The 23,220-nt window shown below is 46.7% G+C and overlaps 1 protein-coding gene across 1 annotated transcript in view; it reads right to left on the reverse strand.

Moving 5' to 3' along the window:
* LOC127921253 (receptor-type tyrosine-protein phosphatase O-like) overlaps window positions 1-15,150 on the reverse strand; it is a 29,969-nt gene extending 14,819 nt beyond the window's left edge. The window contains exons 1-4 of the mRNA XM_052505000.1: window positions 14,874-15,150; window positions 8,335-8,489; window positions 5,677-5,812; window positions 2,236-2,355 (exon numbers count right to left, since the gene is read on the reverse strand). Coding sequence (XP_052360960.1) covers window positions 2,254-2,355; window positions 5,677-5,812; window positions 8,335-8,489; window positions 14,874-15,059 — 579 coding nt within the window. The 5' untranslated portion in view covers window positions 15,060-15,150 and the 3' untranslated portion in view covers window positions 2,236-2,253. The remainder of the gene's footprint in view (window positions 1-2,235; window positions 2,356-5,676; window positions 5,813-8,334; window positions 8,490-14,873) is intronic.
* Between the last annotated feature and the right edge of the window lie 8,070 nt (window positions 15,151-23,220).

Genomic DNA, 23,220 nt, shown 5'->3' on the forward strand with positions numbered 1-23,220 from the left:
TCATAGATGACATCACTGGTGTCTATAGATTCAGAGGGGTGTCTATAGATTCAGAGGGTGCCCATAGATTCAGAGGGTGTCTATATATTCAGAGGGTGTCTATAGATTCAGAGGGGTGTCTATATATTCAGAGGGGTGCCCATAGATTCAGAGGGGTGTCTATATATTCAGAGGGGTGCCCTCAGAGGGTGCCCATAGATTCAGAGGGGTGCCTATAGATTCAGAGGGGTGTCTATAGATTCAGAGGGGTGTCTATATATTCAGAGGGGTGCCCATAGATTCAGAGGGGTGTCTATATATAGATTCAGAGGGTGCCCATAGATTCAGAGGGGTGTCTATAGATTCAGAGGGGTGTCTATAGATTCAGAGGGGTGCCTATAGATTCAGAGGGTGTCTACAGATTCTTACGTTGTGCAGGAGGCGTCACTAGGACTTGCTGATGTTCTCATAGATATTCAGAGGGTGCCTATAGATTCAGAGGGGTGCCTATAGATTCAGAGGGGTGCCTATAGATTCAGAGGGGTGTCTATATATTCAGAGGGGTGCCTATAGATTCACAGGGTGTCTACAGATTCTTACGTTGTGCAGGAGGCGTCACTAGGACTTGCTGATGTTCTCATAGATGACATCACTGGTGTCTATAGATTCAGAGGGGTGCCTATAGATTCAGAGGGGTGTCTATATATTCAGAGGGGTGCCTATAGATTCACAGGGTGTCTACAGATTCTTACGTTGTCAGAGGGGTGACTTGCTGATGTTCTCAGAGACCATCACTGGTGCCTATAGATTCAGAGGGGTGCCTATAGATTCAGAGGGGTGTCTATATATTCAGAGGGGTGCCTATAGATTCAGAGGGGTGTCTATATATTCAGAGGGGTGCCTATATATTCAGAGGGGTGCCTATAGATTCAGAGGGGTACCCATAGATTCAGAGGGGTACCCATAGATTCAGAGGGGTGCCTATATATTCAGAGGGGTGTCTATATATTCAGAGGGGTGCCTATAGATTCAGAGGGGTGTCTATATATTCAGAGGGGTGCCTATAGATTCAGAGGGTGTCTATAGATTCAGAGGGGTGTCTATATATTCAGAGGGTGCCTATAGATTCAGAGGGTGTCTATATATTCTTAGAGGGGTGTCACTAGGACTTGCAGATGTTCTCATAGATGACATCACTGGTGTCTATAGATTCAGAGGGGTGTCTATATATTCAGAGGGGTGCCTATAGATTCAGAGGGGTGTCTATAGTTTCAGAGGGTGCCTATAGATTCAGATTCATAGATTCAGAGGGGTGCCTATAGATTCAGAGGGGTGTCTATAGTTTCAGAGGGGTGCCTATATATTCAGAGGGGTGTCTATATATTCAGAGGGGTGTCTATAGATTCAGAGGGGTGTCTATATATTCAGAGGGGTGTCTATATATTCAGAGGGGTGCCTATAGATTCAGAGGGTGTCTGATTCTCACTAGGACTTGCTGATGAGATGACATCACTGGTGTCTATATATTCAGAGGGGTGTCTATATATTCAGAGGGGTGTCTATATATTCAGAGGGGTGCCCATAGATTCAGAGGGGTGTCTATAGATTCAGAGGGGTTCTATAGATTCAGGGTGTCTATATATTCAGAGGGGTCCTAGGACTTGCTGATGTTTCAGATGGGGTGTCTATATATTCAGAGGGGTGTCTATAGATTCAGAGGGGTGTCTATATATTCAGAGGGGTGTCTATAGATTCAGAGGGGTGTCTATAGATTCAGAGGGGTGTCTATAGATTCAGAGGGGTGTCTATAGATTCAGAGGGGTGTCTATAGATTCAGAGGGGTGCCCATAGATTCAGAGGGGTGCCTATAGATTCAGAGGGGTGTCTATAGATTCAGAGGGGTGTCTATAGATTCAGAGGGGTGTCTATAGATTCAGAGGGGTGCCCATAGATTCAGAGGGGTGCCTATAGATTCAGAGGGGTGCCTATAGATTCAGAGGGGTGCCTATAGATTCAGAGGGGTGTCTATATATTCAGAGGGGTGCCTATAGATTCAGAGGGGTGTCTATAGATTCAGAGGGGTGTCTATAGATTCAGAGGGGTGTCTATAGATTCAGAGGGGTGCCCATAGATTCAGAGGGGTGTCTATATATTCAGAGGGGTGCCTATATATTCACTGGTGTCTATAGATTCAGAGGGGTGTCTATATATTCAGAGGGGTGCCTATAGATTCACAGGGTGTCTATATATTCTTACGTTGTGCAGGAGGCGTCACTAGGACTTGCTGATGTTCTCATAGATGACATCACTGGTGATGGTCTGTGTCTTCTTCTTCCACATCAGCAGGACACACTGGTGGATGAACACATACTGCTCCTACAGGAAGTGACGTCATACAGGAAGAATGTTTTAGTGACCGTGCATAAGTATGTCTGAAATGGCGCCCTATTCCCCACATAGTGCCCTAGTTCAGACCAGAGCCCTATTCCCCATATAGTGCCCTAGTTCTGACCAGAGCCCTATTCCCCACATAGTGCCCTAGTTCTGACCAGAGCCCTATTCCCACATAGTGCCCTAGTTCTGACCAGAGCCCTATTCCCCACATAGTGCCCTAGTTCTGACCAGAGCCCTATTCCCCACATAGTGCCCTAGTTCAGACCAGAGCCCTATTCCCCACATAGTGCCCTAGTTCTGACCAGAGCCCTATTCCCCATAGTGCCCTAGTTCTGACCAGAGCCCTATTCCCCACCCTAGTTCTGACCAGAGTCCCCACATAGTGCCCTAGTTCTGACCAGAGCCCTATTCCCCACATAGTGCCCCTAGACCAGAGCCCTCTGTGCCCAGAGCCCTATTCCCCACATAGTGCCCTAGTTCAGACCAGAGCCCTATTCCCCATATAGTGCCCTAGTTCTGACCAGAGCCCTATTCCCCACATAGTGCCCTAGTTCTGACCAGAGCCCTATTTCCCACATAGTGCCCTGACCAGAGTTACCCTAGTTCTGACCAGAGCCCTATTCCCCACATAGTGCCCTAGTTCTGACCAGAGCCCTATTCCCCATATAGTGCCCTAGTTCTGACCAGAGCCCTATTCCCCACATAGTGCCCTAGTTCTGACCAGAGCCCTATTCCCCACATAGTGCCCTAGTTCTGACCAGAGCCCTATTCCCCACATAGTGCCCTAGTTCAGACCAGAGCCCTATTCCCCACATAGTGCCCTAGTTCTGACCAGAGCCCTATTCCCCACATAGTGCCCTAGTTCAGACCAGAGCCCTTTCCCCATATAGTGCCCTAGTTCTGACCAGAGCCCTATTCCCCACATAGTGCCCTAGTTCTGACCAGAGCCCTATTCCCCACATAGTGCCCTAGTTCTGACCAGAGCCCTATTCCCCATATAGTGCCCTAGTTCTGACCAGAGCCCTATTCCCCATATAGTGCCCTAGTTCAGACCAGAGCCCTATTCCCCACATAGTGCCCTAGTTCAGACCAGAGCCCTATTCCCCATATAGTGCCCTAGTTCAGACCAGAGCCCTATTCCCCACATAGTTCCCTAGTTCAGACCAGAGCCCTATTCCCCACATAGTGCCCTAGTTCTGACCAGAGACCAGATGGGGCCCTACAGTACCTCGGTCTGAGAGGAAAGGAGACAGTCTGACCAGAGACCAGATGGGGCCCTACAGTACCTCGGTCTGAGGGGAAAGGAGACAGTCTGACCAGAGACCAGATGGGGCCCTACAGTACCTCGGTCTGAGAGGAAAGGAGACAGTCTGACCAGAGACCAGATGGGGCCCTACAGTACCTTGGTCTGAGAGGAAAGGAGACAGTCTGACCAGAGACCAGATGGGGCCCTACAGTACCTCGGTCTGAGGGGAAAGGAGACAGTCTGACCAGAGACCAGATGGGGCCCTACAGTACCTCGGTCTGAGGGGAAAGGAGACAGTCTGACCAGAGACCAGATGGGGCCCTACAGTACCTCGGTCTGGGAGGAAAGGAGACAGTCTGACCAGAGACCAGATGGGGCCCTACAGTACCTCGGTCTGAGGGGAAAGGAGACAGTCTGACCAGAGACCAGATGGGGCCCTACAGTACCTCGGTCTGGACCATGGAGAGTCGATGAGACCTCATCTCATCTCAGATCCTAACCCTAACCCCCACTGGGACTGTCTCTAACCTCTGTCTGGACCATGGAGAGTCGATGAGACCTCATCTCAGATCCTAACCCTAACCCCCACTGGGACTGTCTCTAACCTCTGTCTGGACCATGGAGAGTCGATGAGACCTCATCTCATCTCAGATCCTAACCCTAACCCCCACTGGGACTGTCTCTAACCTCTGTCTGGACCATGGAGAGTCGATGAGATCTCATCTCAGATCCTAACCCTAACCCCCACTGGGACTGTCTCTAACCTCTGTCTGGACCATGGAGAGTCGATGAGACCTCATCTCATCTCAGATCCTAACCCTTAAACCCCACTGGGACTGTCTCTAACCTCTGTCTGGACCATGGAGAGTCGATGAGACCTCATCTCATCTCAGATCCTAACCCTAACCCCCACTGGGACTGTCTCTAACCTCTGTCTGGACCATGGAGGAGTCGATGAGACCTCATCTCATCTCAGATCCTAACCCTTAAACCCCACTGGGACTGTCTCTTACCTCTGTCTGGACCATGGAGAGTCGATGAGACCTCATCTCAGATCCTAACCCTTAACCCCCACTGGGACTGTCTCTAACCTCTGTCTGGACCATGGAGAGTCGATGAGACCTCATCTCAGATCCTAACCCTAACCCCCACTGGGACTGTCTCTAACCTCTGTCTGGACCATGGAGAGTCGACGAGACCTCATCTCATCTCAGATCCTAACCCTAACCCCCACTGGGACTGTCTCTAACCTCTGTCTGGACCATGGAGAGTCGATGAGACCTCATCTCATCTCAGATCCTAACCCTAACCCCCACTGGGACTGTCTCTAACCTCTGTCTGGACCATGGAGAGTCGATGAGACCTCATCTCATCTCAGATCCTAACCCTTAAACCCCACTGGGACTGTCTCTAACCTCTGTCTGGACCATGGAGAGTCGATGAGACCTCATCTCATCTCAGATCCTAACCCTAACCCCCACTGGGACTGTCTCTAACCTCTGTCTGGACCATGGAGAGTCGATGAGACCTCATCTCAGATCCTAACCCTAACCCCCACTGGGACTGTCTCTAACCTCTGTCTGGACCATGGAGAGTCGATGAGACCTCATCTCATCTCAGATCCTAACCCTAACCCCCACTGGGACTGTCTCTAACCTCTGTCTGGACCATGGAGAGTCGATGAGACCTAATCTCATCTCAGATCCTAACCCTTAAACCCCACTGGGACTGTCTCTAACCTCTGTCTGGACCATGGAGAGTCGATGAGACCTCATCTCATCTCAGATCCTAACCCTAACCCCCACTGGGACTGTCTCTAACCTCTGTCTGGACCATGGAGAGTCGATGAGATCTCATCTCAGATCCTAACCCTAACCCCCACTGGGACTGTCTCTAACCTCTGTCTGGACCATGGAGAGTCGATGAGACCTCATCTTATCTCAGATCCTAACCCTTAAACCCCACTGGGACTGTCTCTAACCTCTGTCTGGACCATGGAGAGTCGATGAGACCTCATCTCATCTCAGATCCTAACCCCCACTGGGACTGTCTCTTACCTCTGTCTGGACCATGGAGAGTCGATGCGACCTCATCTCAGACACCATACCCAGGATGTCAGTATACTCATGTTCTCTGATGTGCTGCATCAGTCGGTCCAGAGCGATGAAGGTCCCTGTCCGGCCCACACCAGCACTGTGGAGACAATACAACATCCTGTTAGTGGAGAGACACAACATCCTGTTAGTGGAGAGACACCAGCACTGTGGAGACAATACAACATCCTGTTAGTGGAGAGACACAACATCCTGTTAGTGGAGAGACACAACATCCTGTTAGTGGAGAGACACAACATCCTGTTAGTGGAGAGACACAACATCCTGTTAGTGGAGAGACACAACATCCTGTTAGTGGAGAGACACAACATCCTGTTAGTGGAGAGACACAACATCCTGTTAGTGGAGAGACACAACATCCTGTTAGTGGAGAGACACCAGCACTGTGGAGACAATACAACATCCTGTTAGTGGAGAGACACAACATCCTGTTAGTGGAGAGACACAACATCCTGTTAGTGGAGAGACACAACATCCTGTTAGTGGAGAGACACAACATCCTGTTAGTGGAGAGACACAACATCCTGTTAGTGGAGAGACACAACATCCTGTTAGTGGAGAGACACAACATCCTGTTAGTGGAGAGACACAACATCCTGTTAGTGGAGAGACACAACATCCTGTTAGTGGAGAGACACAACATCCTGTTAGTGGAGAGACACAACATCCTGTTAGTGGAGAGACACAACATCCTGTTAGTGGAGAGACACCAGCACTGTGGAGACAATACAACATCCTGTTAGTGGAGAGACACAACATCCTGTTAGTGGAGAGACACAACATCCTGTTAGTGGAGAGACACAACATCCTGTTAGTGGAGAGACACAACATCCTGTTAGTGGAGAGACACAACATCCTGTTAGTGGAGAGACACAACATCCTGTTAGTGGAGAGACACAACATCCTGTTAGTGGAGAGACACCAGCACTGTGGAGAGACACCAGCACTGTGGAGAGACACCAGCACTGTGGAGAGACACCAGCACTGTGGAGAGACACAACATCCTGTTAGTGGAGAGACACCAGCACTGTGGAGAGACACCAGCACTGTGGAGAGACACCAGCACTGTGGAGAGACACCAGCACTGTGGAGAGAAACCAGCACTGTGGAGACAACATGGTTGACATGGCTGTTAGTGGAGAGACACCAGCACTATGGAGACAACATGGTTGACATGGCTGTTAGTGGAGAGACACCAGCACTGTGGAGAGACACCAGCACTGTGGAGAGACACCAGCACTGTGGAGAGACACCAGCACTGTGGAGAGACACCAGCACTGTGGAGACAACATGGTTGACATGGCTGTTAGTGGAGAGACACCAGCCCTGTGGAGAGACACCAGCACTGTGGAGAGACACCAGCACTGTGGAGAGACACCAGCACTGTGGAGAGACACCAGCACTGTGGAGACAACATGGTTGACATGGCTGTTAGTGGAGAGACACCAGCACTGTGGAGAGACACCAGCACTGTGGAGAGACACCAGCACTATGGAGAGACACCAGCACTGTGAAGAGACACCAGCACTGTGGAGAGACACCAGCACTGTGGAGAGACACCAGCACTGTGGAGAGACACCAGCACTGTGGAGAGACACCAGCACTGTGAAGAGACACCAGCACTGTGGAGAGACACCAGCACTGTGGAGACAACATGGTTGACATGGCTGTTAGTGGAGAGACACAACATCCTGTTAGTGGAGAGACACAACATCCTGTTAGTGGAGAGACACAACATCCTGTTAGTGGAGAGACACCAGCACTGTGGAGAGACACCAGCACTGTGGAGACAACATGGTTGACATGGCTGTTAGTGGAGAGACACCAGCACTGTGGAGACAACATGGTTGACATGGCTGTTAGTGGAGAGACACCAGCACTGTGGAGAGACACCAGCACTGTGGAGAGACACCAGCACTATGGAGAGACACCAGCACTGTGGAGAGACACCAGCACTGTGGAGACAACATGGTTGACATGGCTGTTAGTGGAGAGACACCAGCACTGTGGAGAGACACCAGCACTGTGGAGAGACACCAGCACTGTGAAGAGACACCAGCACTGTGGAGAGACACCAGCACTGTGGAGACAACATGGTTGACATGGCTGTTAGTGGAGAGACACCAGCACTGTGGAGAGACACCAGCACTGTGGAGAGACACCAGCACTGTGGAGAGACACCAGCACTGTGGAGACACCATGGTTGACATGGCTGTTAGTGGAGAGACACCAACACTGTGGAGAGACACCAGCACTGTGGAGAGACACCAGCACTGTGGAGAGACACCAGCACTGTGGAGAGACACCAGCACTGTGGAGACAACATGGTTGACTCTCATCAATACAGTGAAAGAGTGTTCTGTAGAGAAACGTTTGTTACTAGGAAACTGTTTATAGTTTCTTCTCAAAGGAAACAGAGTTGTTTTGTTAATTGTGAGTTACCTTGTGGATTCCTACTTGTGTAGACTGGAAGTTTGGTCTGAAGACTGTTTCTCTAAGGACTACTGGCTTCCATTTGGGAGCTCTCAGACAACTCTGTCTGAGTAACATGTCCCTGACAGCATGGCCCCTGTGGTTGAGCCTGGTAGACCCTGTACGTACCTGCAGTGAACCACAATGGGTTCTTTGGTGCGGTTGGCCTGCTGGCGGACGATGTGTACGAACTGCAGGATGCTATCGATGGCGTTGACCGTGGGGACACCGTGGTCCGGCCAGGACGTGTAGTTGAGATGGAGGACGTCGTGAGACTCGTCAGCCTGCAGGGGGAGACACCACGGAAAGACAGACAGTTAGACAAGGCTGATGGATCAGTATACATCAGATCTCTCCATCCGGGTCGAGCTAACAGCAGGGCACCTTCTCCACCTCCACCTCCTAAAAAGGGGGAGACTTGCAAGCCGAAGAACACCACCCCAACCGTGAAGCACGGGGGTGGCAGCATCATGTTGTGGGGGTGCTTTGCTGCAGGGACTGGTGCACCTCACAAAATAGATGGCATCATGAGGTAGGAAAATGATGTGGATATATTGTAGCAACATCTCAAGACATCAGTCAGGAAGTTAAAGCTTGGTCTTAAATAGGTCTTCCAAATGGACAATGACCCCAAGTATACTTCCAAAGTTGTGGCAAAATGGCTTAAGGACAACAAAGTCAAGGTATTGGAGTGGCCATCACAAAGCCCTGACCTCAATCCTATAGAACATTTGTGGGCAGAACTGAAAAAGCGTTTGCGAGCAAGGAGGCCTACAAACCTGACTCAGTTACACCAGCTCTGTCAGGAGGCCTATAAACCTGACTCAGTTACACCAGCTCTGTCAGGAGACCTACAAACCTGACTCAGTTACACCAGCTCTGTCAGGAGACCTACAAACCTGACTCAGTTCCACCAGCTCTGTCAGGAGGCCTATAAACCTGACTCAGTTACACCAGCTCTGTCAGGAGACCTACAAACCTGACTCAGTTACACCAGCTCTGTCAGGAGACCTACAAACCTGACTCAGTTACACCAGCTCTGTCAGGAGACCTACAAACCTGACTCAGTTCCACCAGCTCTGTCAGGAGGCCTATAAACCTGACTCAGTTACACCAGCTCTGTCAGGAGGCCTACAAACCAGACTCAGTTACACCAGCTCTGTCAGGAGGCCTACAAACCTGACTCAGTTACACCAGCTCTGTCAGGAGGCCTACAAACCTGACTCAGTTACACCAGCTCTGTCAGGAGGCCTACAAACCAGACTCAGTTACACCAGCTCTGTCAGGAGGCCTACAAACCTGACTCAGTTACACCAGCTCTGTCAGGAGGCCTACAAACCTGACTCAGTTACACCAGCTCTGTCAGGAGGCCTACAAACCTGACTCAGTTACACCAGCTCTGTCAGGAGGCCTATAAACCTGACTCAGTTACACCAGCTCTGTCAGGAGGCCTACAAACCTGACTCAGTTACACCAGCTCTGTCAGGAGGAATGGGACAAAATTCACACAACTTATTGTGGGTAGTTTGTGGAAGGCTACCCGAAACGTTTGACCCAAGTTAAACAATTTAAAGGCAATTCAACCAAATACTAATTGAGTGTATGTAAACTTCTGACCCACTGGGAATGTGATGAAAGAAATAAAAGCTGAAATAAATAATTCTCTCTACTATTATTCTGACTTTTCACATTCTTAAAATAAAGTGGTGATCCTAACTGACCTTAAACAGGGAATTTTAACTAGGATGAAATGTCAGGAATTGTGAAAAACTGAGTTTAAATGTCTTTGGCTAAGGTGTATGTAAACCTCAGACTTCAACTGTATATGCTGGTGAGGCTCTAAACCCCTTTTAAAGCAGATTCATGGGCTTTATTTTAAGATGTTATTTGGCCACTTTAGTTGTGATACAAACCTTATTAAAACATATAGGACTATGGACTAGACTACATGAGGTGTGTTACTAACCTTATAGGACTATGGACTAGACTACATGAGGTGTGATACTAACCTTATAGGACTATGGACTAGACTACATGAGGTGTGTTACTAACCTTATAGGACTATGGACTAGACTACATGAGGTGTGAGGACTATGGACTAGTGAGGTGTGATACTAACCTTATAGGACTATGGACTAGACTACATGAGGTGTGATACTAACCTTATAGGACTTATAGGACTATGGACTAGACTACATGAGGTGTGATACTAACCTTATAGGACTATGGACTAGACTACATGAGGTGTGATACTAACCTTATAGGACTATGGACTAGACTACATGAGGTGTGATACTAACCTTATAGGACTATGGACTAGACTACATGAGGTGTGATACTAACCTTATAGGACTATGGACTAGACTACATGAGGTGTGATACTAACCTTATTAGGACTACATGAGGTGTGATACTAACCTTATAGGAACATGAGGTGGATACTAACCTTATAGGACTACTAGACTACATGAGGTGTGATACTAACCTTATAGGACTATAGGGACTAGACTACATGAGGTGTGATACTAACCTTATAGGACTATGGACTAGACTACATGAGGTGTGATACTAACCTTATTATAGGACATATGGACTATGGACTAGACTACATGAGGTGTGATACTAACCTAAAACATATAGGACTATGGACTAGACTACATGAGGTGTGATACTAACCTTATAGGACTATGGACTAGACTACATGAGGTGTGATACTAACCTTATTATGGACTAGACTACATGAGGTGTGATACTAACCTTATAGGGACTATGGGCTAGACTACATGAGGTGTGATACTAACCTTATAGGACTATGGACTAGGCTACATGAGGTGTGATACTAACCTTATAGGACTATGGACTAGACTACATGAGGTGTGATACTAACCTTATAGGACTATGGACTAGACTACATGAGGTGTGATACTAACCTTATAGGACTATGGACTAGACTACATGAGGTGTGATACTAACCTTATAGGACTATGGACTAGACTACATGAGGTGTGATACTAACCTTATAGGACTATGGACTAGACTACATGAGGTGTGATACTAACCTTATAGGACTATGGACTAGACTACATGAGGTGTGATACTAACCTTATAGGACTATGGACTAGACTACATGAGGTGTGATACTAACCTTATAGGACTATGGACTAGACTACATGAGGTGTGATACTAACCTTATAGGACTATGGACTAGACTACATGAGGTGTGATACTAACCTTATAGGACTATGGACTAGACTACATGAGGTGTGATACTAACCTTATAGGACTATGGACTAGACTACATGAGGGTGTGATACTGATACTAACCTTATAGGACTATGGACTAGACTACATGAGGTGTGATACTAACCTTATAGGACTATAGACTAGACTACATGAGGTGTGATACTAACCTTATAGGACTATGGACTAGACTACATGAGGTGTGATACTAATAGGACTATAGGCTATAGGACTATGGACTAGACTACATGAGGTGTGATACTAACCTTATAGGACTATGGACTAGACTACATGAGGTGTGATACTAACCTTATAGGACTATGGACTAGACTACATGAGGTGTGATACTAACCTTATAGGACTATGGACTAGACTACATGAGGTGTGATACTAACCTTATAGGACTATGGACTAGACTACATGAGGTGTGATACTAACCTTATAGGACTATGGACTAGACTACATGAGGTGTGATACTAACCTTATAGGACTATGGACTAGACTACATGAGGTGTGATACTAACCTTATAGGACTATGGACTAGACTACATGAGGTGTGATACTAACCTAGGACTATAGGACTAGGTGGACTAGGACTACATGAGGTGTGATACTAACCTTATAGGACTATGGACTAGACTACATGAGGTGTGATACTAACCTTATAGGACTAGGACTAGACTACATGAGGTGTGATACTAACCTTATAGGACTATGGACTAGACTACATGAGGTGTGATACTAACCTTATAGGACTATAGACTAGACTACATGAGGTGTGATACTAACCTTATAGGACTATGGACTAGATACTACATAGGAGGTGTGATACTAACCTTATAGGACTATGGACTATGGACTAGACTACATGAGGTGTGATACTAACCTTAGGATAGGACTATGAGGTGTGATACTAACCTTATAGACTATAGATGAGGTGTGATACTAACCTTATAGGACTATGGGTTAGACTACATGAGGTGTGATACTAACCTTATAGGACTATGGACTATAGACTACATGAGGTGTGATACTAACCTTATAGGACTATGGACTAGACTACATGAGGTGTGATACTAACCTTATAGGACTATGGACTAGACTACATGAGGTGTGATACTAACCTTATAGGACTATAGACTAGACTACATGAGGTGTGATACTAACCTTATAGGACTATGGACTAGACTACATGAGGTGTGATACTAACCTTACTAGGACTATGGACTAGACTGGACATGAGGTGTGATACTAACCTTATAGGACTATGGACTAGACTACATGAGGTGTGATACTAACCTTATAGGACTATAGACTATGGACTACATGAGGTGTGATACTAACCTTATAGGACTATGGACTAGACTACATGAGGTGTGATACTAACCTTATAGGACTATGGACTAGACTACATGAGGTGTGATACTAACCTTATAGGACTATGGACTAGACTAGACTACATGAGGTGTGATACTAACCTTATAGGACTATGGACTAGACTACATGAGGTGTGATACTAACCTTATAGGACTATGGGACTAGACTACATGAGGTGTGATACTAACCTTATAGGACTATGGGACTAGACTACATGAGGTGTGATACTAACCTTATAGGACTATAGACTAGACTACATGAGGTGTGATACTAACCTTATAGGACTATGGACTAGACTACATGAGGTGTGATACTAACCTTATAGGACTATGGACTAGACTACATGAGGTGTGATACTAACCTTATGAGGTGTGGACTATAGACTAGACTACATGAGGTGTGATACTAACCTTATAGGACTATGGACTAGACTACATGAGGTGTGATACTAACCTTATAGGACTATGGACTAGACTACATGAGGTGTGATACTAACCTTATAGGACTATGGACTAGACTACATGAGGTGTGATACTAACCTTATAGGACTATGGACTAGACTACATGAGGTGTGATACTAACCTATAGGACTATAGGACTAGACTACATGAGGTGTGATACTAACCTTATAGGACTATGGGACTAGACTACATGAGGTGTGATACTAACCTTATAGGACTATAGACTAGACTACATGAGGTGTGATACTAACCTTATAGGACTATGGACTAGACTACATGAGGTGTGATACTAACCTTATAGGACTATGGACTAGACTACATGAGGTGTGATACTAACCTTATAGGACTATGGACTAGACTACATGAGGTGTGATACTAACCTTATAGGACTATGGACTAGACTACATGAGGTGTGATACTAACCTTATAGGACTATGGACTAGACTACATGAGGTGTGATACTAACCTTATACTAGGACTATGGACTAGACTACATGAGGTGTGATACTAACCTTATAGGACTATGGACTAGACTACATGAGGTGTGATACTAACCTTATAGGACTATGGACTAGACTACATGAGGTGTGATACTAACCTTATAGGACTATGGACTAGACTACATGAGGTGTGATACTAACCTTATAGGACTATGGACTAGACTACATGAGGTGTGATACTAACCTTATAGGACTATGGACTAGACTACATGAGGTGTGATACTAACCTTATAGGACTATAGACTAGACTACATGAGGTGTGATACTAACCTTATAGGACTATGGACTAGACTACATGAGGTGTGATACTAACCTTATAGGACTATGGACTAGACTACATGAGGTGTGATACTAACCTTATAGGACTATGGACTAGACTACATGAGGTGTGATACTAACCTTATAGGACTATGGACTAGACTACATGAGGTGTGATACTAACCTTATAGGACTATGGACTAGACTACATGAGGTGTGATACTAACCTTATAGGACTATGGACTAGACTACATGAGGTGTGATACTAACCTTATAGGACTATGGACTAGACTACATGAGGTGTGATACTAACCTTATAGGACTATGGACTAGATACTAACATGAGGTGTGATACTAACCTTATAGGACTATGGACTAGACTACATGAGGTGTGATACTAACCTTATAGGACTATGGGCTAGACTACATGAGGTGTGATACTAACCTTATAGGACTATGGACTAGACTACATGAGGTGTGATACTAACCTTATAGGACTATGGACTAGACTACATGAGGTGTGATACTAACCTTATAGGACTATAGACTACATGAGGTGTGATTCTGTGATTCGAACAAGTCGCCCCAAATAAAGTCTTTGTTTCTTATGCTGGGCATCATTCACACGTGATAATATATAATTCACAAGAGATACGCTAATATTGTCACCCATCAGACTATTCTTGTTTTAATCTTGTCTTTACATATCCCAAATAATATCTGTTCAGTGTAAATAGTTTAAAGTAGTTCTCGTGCAACCAGAGTTGTTTGGTTTGTTAAAGTTTGAAATCAGTGTTGTTGGTTCGTCATGTGATGCTGTAGATCCACTCACATATCCCAGTCTGAAGTTCCTTATGGTCCACTCTGGTGACTCTGACTCCGACAGCATCTCCACACTGATCTCTCCGTAGGTCACCGGCTCATCTGTGAATGGCCAGTAGTGGTCACACTTCACCCTGCGTCTCTCGTTACACTGCGTCAGCATCACAATGATGTGGCTCTTCTGCTGCAGGATCATGTTCCAGAAGTCGTTCCTCGTCTCAGGCAGAGGACCCTGGGTAGCGATGTACTCTCTGGGTGATTTATAACCCTGGAGGGGGAGACAACCAGGGTTATGGTTACTGTTGAGGTTCAGGTCTCAGGCCCTGGGTGGTGATTTATAACCCTGGAGGGGGAGAAAACCAGGGTTATGGTTACTGTTGAGGTTCAGGTCTCAGGCCCTGGGTGATGATTTATAACCCTGGATGGCCCTGTTGAGGTTCAGGTCTCAGGCCCTGGGTGATGATTTATAACCCTGTAGAGGGAGAAAACCAGGGTTATGGTTACTGTTGAGGTTCAGGTCTCAGGCAGGCCCTGGGTGATGATTTATAACCCTGTAGAGGAGAAACCAGGGTTATGGTTACTGTTGAGGTTCAGGTCTCAGGCAGAGGCCCTGGGTGGTGATTTATAACCCTGTAGAGGGAGAAAACCAGGGTTATGGTTACTGTTGAGGTTCAGGTCTCAGGCAGGCCCTGGGTGATGATTTATAACCCTGTAGAGGTCTCAGGCCCTGGGTGTGATTTATAACCCTGTAGAGGGAGAAAACCAGGGTTATGGTTACTGTTGAGGTTCAGGTCTCAGGCAGAGGGCCCTGGGTGATGATTTATAACCCTGTAGAGGGAGAAAACCAGGGTTATGGTTACTGTTGAGGTTCAGGTCTCAGGCAGACCCTGATCTAACCAGGACTATAGACTACATGGCCCTGGGTGGTGATTTATAACCCTGTAGAGGGAGAAAACCAGGGTTATGGTTACTGTTGAGGTTCAGGTCTCAGGCCCTGGGTGATGATTTATAACCCTGTAGAGGGAGAAAACCAGGGTTATGGTTACTGTTGAGGTTCAGGTCTCAGGCCCTGGGTGATGATTTATAACCCTGTAGAGCTGGGAGAAACCAGGGTTATGGTTACTGGTTGAGGTTCAGGTCTCTTACTGGCAGAGGGTACCCTGGGTGGTGATTTATAACCCTGTTAGAGGGAGAAAACCAGGGTTATGGTTACTGTTGAGGTTCAGGTCTCAGGCAGAGGGCCCTGGGTGGTATGATTTATAACCCTGTAGAGGGAGAAAACCAGGGTTATGGTTACTGTTGAGGTTCAGGTCTCAGGCAGAGGGCCCTGGGTGGTGATTTATAACCCTGTAGAGGGAGAAAACCAGTTGGTTATGGTTACTGTTGAGGTTCAGGTCTCAGGTAGAGGACCCTGGTACTTACTGGTGATTTATAACCCTGGTAGAGGGAGAAACCAGGGTTATGGTTACTGTTGAGGTTCAGGTCTCAGGCAGAGGGCCCTGGGTGATGATTTATAACCCTGTAGAGGGAGACAACCAGGGTTATGGTTACTGTTGAGGTTCAGGTCTCAGGCAGAGGGCCCTGGGTGGTGATTTATAACCCTATAGAGGGAGAAAACTGTACTGTTACTAACTGGTATGTAGCTGGTGTGTAGTGGTACTAACTGGTATGTAGCTGGTGTGTAGTGGTACTAACTGGTATGTAGATGCTATGAACTGGTACAAACTGGTATGTAGTTGGTATGTACTGGTACTTACTGGTATGTACTGGTACTTACTGGTATGTAGTTGGTATGTACTGGTACTTACTGTTATGTAGTTGGTATGTACTGGTACTTACTGTTATGTAGTTGGTATGTACTGGTACTTACTGGTATGTAGTTGGTATGTACTGGTACTTACTGGTATGTAGTTGGTATGTACTGGTACTTACTGGTATGTAGTTGGTATGTACTGGTACTTACTGGTATGTACTGGTATGTACTGGTACTTACTGGTATGTAGTTGGTATGTACTGGTACTTACTGGTATGTAGTTGGTATGTACTGTACTTACTGGTACTGGTATGTATGTAGTTGTATGTACTGGTATTACTGGTATGTAGTTGGTATGTACTGGTACTTACTGGTATGTAGTTGGTATGTACTGGTACTTACTGGTATGTAGTTGGTATGTACTGGTACTGTACTGGTATGTACTGGTATGTACTGGTACTACTGGTATGTAGTTGGTATGTACTGGTACTTACTGGTATGTAGTTGGTATGTACTGGTACTTACTGGTATGTAGTTGGTATGTACTGGTACTTACTGGTATGTAGTTGGTATGTACTGGTACTTACTGTAGTTGGTATGTACTGGTACTTACTGGTATGTAGTTGGTATGTACTGGTACTTACTGGTATGTAGTTGTATGTATGTACTGGTACTGTACTGGTATGTAGTTGGTATGTACTGGTACTTACTGGTATGTAGTTGGTATGTACTGGTACTTACTGGTATGTAGTTGGTACTGGTATGTACTGGTACTGGTACTGGTAGTTGTATGTACTGGTATGTACTGGTATGTAGTTGGTATGTACTGGTACTTACTGGTATGTAGTTGGTATGTACTGGTACTTACTGGTATGTAGTTGGTATGTACTGGTACTGGTATGGTATGTACTGGTACTTACTGGTAGTTGGTATGTACTGGTACTTACTGGTATGTAGTTGGTATGTACTGGTACTTACTGGTATGTAGTTGGTATGTACTGGTACTTACTGGTATGTAGTTGGTAGTTGGTATGTACTGGTACTTACTGGTATGTAGTTGGTATGTACTGGTACTTACTGGTATGTAGTTGGTATGTACTGGTACTTACTGGTATGTAGTTGGTATGTACTGGTACTTACTGGTATGTAGTTGGTATATACTGGTACTAACTGGTATGTAGTTGTATGTACTGGTACTTACTGGTATGTAGTTGGTATGTACTGGTACTTACTGGTATGTAGTTGGTATGTACTGGTATGTAGTTGGTATGTACTGGTACTTACTGGTATGTAGTTGGTATGTACTGGTACTTACTGGTATGTAGTTGGTATGTACTGGTACTAACTGGTATGTAGTTGGTATGTACTGGTACTTACTGTATGTAGTTGGTATGTACTGGTACTTACTGGTACTGTACTGGTATGTACTGGTACTTACTGGTATTGGTATGTACTGGTACTTACTGGTATGTAGTTGGTATGTACTGGTACTTACTGGTATGTAGTTGGTATGTACTGGTACTTACTGGTATGTAGTACTGGTATGTACTGGTACTTACTGGTATGTAGTTGGTATACTTACTGGTATGTAGTTGGTATGTACTGGTACTTACTGGTATGTACTGGTATACTGGTACTTACTGGTATGTTGGTATACTGGTACTGGTATGTACTTACTGGTATGTAGCTGGTATATGTAGTTGGTATGTACTGGTACTTACTGGTATGTAGTTGGTATGTACTGGTACTTACTGGTATGTAGTTGGTATGTACTGGTACTTACTGGTATGTAGTTGGTATGTACTGGTACTTACTGGTATGTAGTTGGTATGTACTGGTACTTACTGGTATGTAGTTGGTATGTACTGGTACTTACTGGTATGTAGTTGGTATGTACTGGTACTTACTGGTATGTAGTTGGTATGTACTGGTACTTACTGGTATGTAGTTGGTATGTACTGGTACTTACTGGTATGTAGTTGGTATGTACTGGTATGTAGTTGGTATGTACTGGTACTTACTGGTATGTAGTTGGTATGTACTGGTACTTACTGGTATGTAGTTGGTATGTACTGGTACTTACTGGTATGTAGTTGGTATGTACTGGTACTTACTGGTATGTAGTTGGTATGTACTGGTACTTACTGGTATGTAGTTGGTATGTACTGGTACTTACTGGTATGTAGTTGGTATGTACTGGTACTTACTGGTATGTAGTTGGTATGTACTGGTACTTACTGGTATGTAGTTGGTATGTACTGGTACTTACTGGTATGTAGTTGGTATGTACTGGTACTTACTGGTATGTAGTTGGTATGTACTGGTATGTAGTTGGTATGTACTGGTACTTACTGGTATGTATGTACTGGTACTTACTGGTATACTGGTTGGTATGTACTGGTACTTACTGGTATGTAGTTGGTATGTACTGGTACTTACTGGTATGTAGTTGGTATGTACTGGTACTGGTATGTAGTTGGTATGTACTGGTACTGGTGTAGTTGGTATGTACTGGTACTTACTGGTATGTAGTTGTATGTACTGGTACTGGTATGTAGTTGGTATGTACTGGTACTTACTGGTATGGTGGTATGTACTGGTATGTAGTTGTACTGGTACTTACTGGTATGTAGTTGGTATGTACTGGTACTTACTGGTATGTAGTTGGTATGTACTGGTACTTACTGGTATGTAGTCAGAATACTAACTCAAACTGCAGAGAGAACTTGTAGTAGGCGGAGTCTTTGCTCATGTCTCTTGAGGGCTGACGCATCAAAGTCATCCATCTGGACAGGGCTGAAACACAACACACAGAACAGTCATCCATCTGGACAGGGCTGAACAACAATAAACAGTCATCCATCTGGACAGGGCTGAAACACAGATGGGACACACAGAACAGTCATCCAGCTGGACAGGGCTGAAACACAACACACAGAACAGTCATCCATCTGGACAGGGCTGAAACACAACACACAGAACAGTCATCCAGCTGGACAGGGCTGAAACACAACACACAGAACAGTCATCCAGCTGGACAGGGCTGAAACACAACAGTCATCCATCTGGACAGGGCTGAAACACAACACACAGAACAGTCATCCATCTGGACAGGGCTGAAACACAACACACAGAACAGTCATCCATCTGGACAGGGCTGAAACACAACACACAGAACAGTCATCCATCTGGACAGGGCTGAAACACAACAGTCATCCATCTGGACAGGGCTGAAACACAACACACAGAACAGTCATCCAGATGGACAGGGCTGAAACACAACACACAGAACAGTCATCCATCTGGACAGGGCTGAAACACAACACACAGAACAGTCATCCAGCTGGACAGGGCTGAAACACAACAGTCATCCATCTGGACAGGGCTGAAATACAACACACAGAACAGTCATCCAGCTGGACAGGGCTGAAACACAACAGTCATCCAGATGGACAGGGCTGAAACACAACAGTCATCCAGATGGACAGGGCTGAAACACAACAGTCATCCAGCTGGACAGGGCTGAAACACAACACACAGAACAGTCATCCAGCTGGACAGGGCTGAAACACAACAGTCGTCCAGCTGGACAGGGCTGAAACACAACAGTCATCCAGCTTGACAGGGCTGAAACACAACACACACAACAGTCATCCAGCTGGACAGGGCTGAAACACAACAGTCATCCATCTGGACAGGGCTGAAATACAACACACAGAACAGTCATCCAGCTGGACAGGGCTGAAACACAACAGTCATCCAGCTGGACAGGGCTGAAACACAACAGTCATCCAGCTGGACAGGGCTGAAACACAACACACAGAACAGTCATCCAGCTGGACAGGGCTGAAACACAACACACAGAACAGTCATCCATCTGGACAGGGCTGAAACACAACACACAGAACAGTCATCCAGCTGGACAGGGCTGAAACACAACACACAGAACAGTCATCCATCTGGACAGGGCTGAAACACAACACACAGAACAGTCATCCATCTGGACAGGGCTGAAACACAACACACACAACAGTCATCCATCTGGACAGGGCTGAAACACAACAGTCATCCATCTGGACACGGCTGAAACACAACAGTCATCCGGCTGGACAGGGCTGAAACACAACAGTCATCCAGATGGACAGGGCTGAAACACAACAGTCATCCAGCTGGACAGGGCTGAAACACAACAGTCATCCAGATGGACAGGGCTGAAACACAACAGTCATCCAGATGGACAGGGCTGAAACACAACAGTCATCCAGCTGGACAGGGCTGAAACACAACAGTCATCCAGATGGACAGGGCTGAACAGTCATCCAGACACAACAGTCATCCAGATGGACAGGGCTGAAACACAACACACAGAACAGTGCGCATTGGTCGATATTTCTCCTTTGAAGGAGGAGAATTGTTACAACACCTCACACACAGATTAACATACACACACACGTAATTAACACATTTCCACACACCCAGATTAACACACACACTGTTAACATACATCACACACCCAGGTGCACATGAACACACACATTAACACACACGAGGATTAACACAGTTCACACACACACAGGTCTTATCACACACAGTGCTACACTCACACACATATTAACACACACAGATGAACAGATTTCCTCCCAAGCACATACAGCAGACACACATCCTCTTTCCTAAAAGTAGTGTTACCTTGTTAGCTTCCGTTTCTTTAAAGCAGTCTTGCTCCTATAAAACACAGAGGGAAGAAATCCCTGATTCCACCATTTTATAATCAGACATTTAGTTCCCACCAGAACTGATCCAACATCCAATCAAATCACTGCTTGTTGTCATTCTAGACAATAGAGGATAACCTACAGAACAGCAACATGCTCAAGTGATGTCTGTCCCAAATCCCCAACTCATTGATGATAGAAACACACTTGACTCGTCCGAGCTTCCTTATTCAACCCCCACTGGACCCACATCACCCCCCAACGGGCAGACAGCAGGCAGACAGAGTGCAGACAGCAAGCAGACAGCGAGCAGACAGAGAGCAGACAGCGATCAGACAGCAAGCAGACAGCAAGCAGACAGCAAGCAGACAGCGATCAGACAGCAAGCAGACAGAGTGCAGACAGCAAGCAGACAGCAAGCAGACAGCAATCAGACAGAGTGCAGACAGCAAGCAGACAGAGTGCAGACAGCAAGCAGACAGCAAGCAGACAGAGTGCAGACAGCGATCAGACAGCAAGCAGACAGCAAGCAGACAGCAAGCAGACAGAGTGCAGACAGCAAGCAGACAGCGATCAGACAGCAAGCAGACAGAGTGCAGACAGCAAGCAGACAGCGATCAGACAGCAAGCAGACAGAGTGCAGACAGCAAGCAGACAGCAAGCAGACAGCAAGCAGACAGAGTGCAGACAGCAAGCAGACAGCAATCAGACAGAGTGCAGACAGCAAGCAGACAGCGAGCAGACAGCAAGCAGACAGAGTGCAGACAGCGATCAGACAGCAAGCAGACAGAGGGCAGACAGCAAGCAGACAGCAAGCAGACAGCAATCAGACAGAGGGCAGACAGCGGGCAGACAGCAAGCAGACAGAGTGCAGACAGCAAGCAGACAGCAAGCAGACAGAGGGCAGACAGCAAGCAGACAGCAAGCAGACAGAGTGCAGACAGCAAGCAGACAGAGAGCAGACAGCGATCAGAGTGCAGACAGCAAGCAGACAGCAAGCAGACAGAGTGCAGACAGCGATCAGACAGCAAGCAGACAGAGGGCAGACAGCGATCAGACAGCAAGCAGACAGAGTGCAGACAGCGATCAGACAGCAAGCAGACAGAGTGCAGACAGCGATCAGACAGCAGGGCAGACAGCAAGCAGACAGAGTGCAGACAGCAAGCAGACAGCAAGCAGACAGAGTGCAGACAGCAAGCAGACAGCGGGCAGACAGCAAGCAGATAGAGTGCAGACAGCAAGCAGACAGCAAGCAGACAGAGTGCAGACAGCAAGCAGACAGCGGGCAGACAGCGGGCAGACAGCAAGCAGACAGAGGGCAGACCGCGATCAGACAGCAAGCAGACAGAGTGCAGACAGAGTACAGACAGCGATCAGACAGCAAGCAGTCAGCGGGCAGACAGCGATCAGACAGCAAGCAGACAGCGGGCAGACTGCAGGGAGACAGCTGGAAGACAGAGTGCAGAAAGCGGGCAGACAGAGTGCAGACAGAGTGCAGACAGAGTGCAGACAGCAGGCAGACAGCGGGAAGACAGAGTGCAGACAGCGTGCAGACAGCGATCAGACAGCAAGCAGTCAGCGGGCAGACAGCGATCAGACAGCAAGCAGACAGCGGGCAGACAGCGGGCAGACAGCAGGGAGACAGCTGGAAGACAGAGTGCAGAAAGCGGGCAGACAGAGTGCAGACAGAGTGCAGACAGCGATCAGACAGCAAGCAGACAGCGGGCAGACAGCAGGGAGACAGCTGGAAGACAGAGTGCAGAAAGCGGGCAGACAGAGTGCAGACAGAGTGCAGACAGCAGGCAGACAGCAGGGAGACAGCGGGAAGACAGAGTGCAGACAGCGTGCAGACAGAGTGCAGACAGCAGGCAGACAGAGTGCAGACAGCG

The sequence above is a fragment of the Oncorhynchus keta genome, unplaced genomic scaffold (genome assembly GCF_023373465.1).
Source record: "Oncorhynchus keta strain PuntledgeMale-10-30-2019 unplaced genomic scaffold, Oket_V2 Un_contig_21821_pilon_pilon, whole genome shotgun sequence".
NCBI lineage: Eukaryota > Metazoa > Chordata > Actinopteri > Salmoniformes > Salmonidae > Oncorhynchus > Oncorhynchus keta.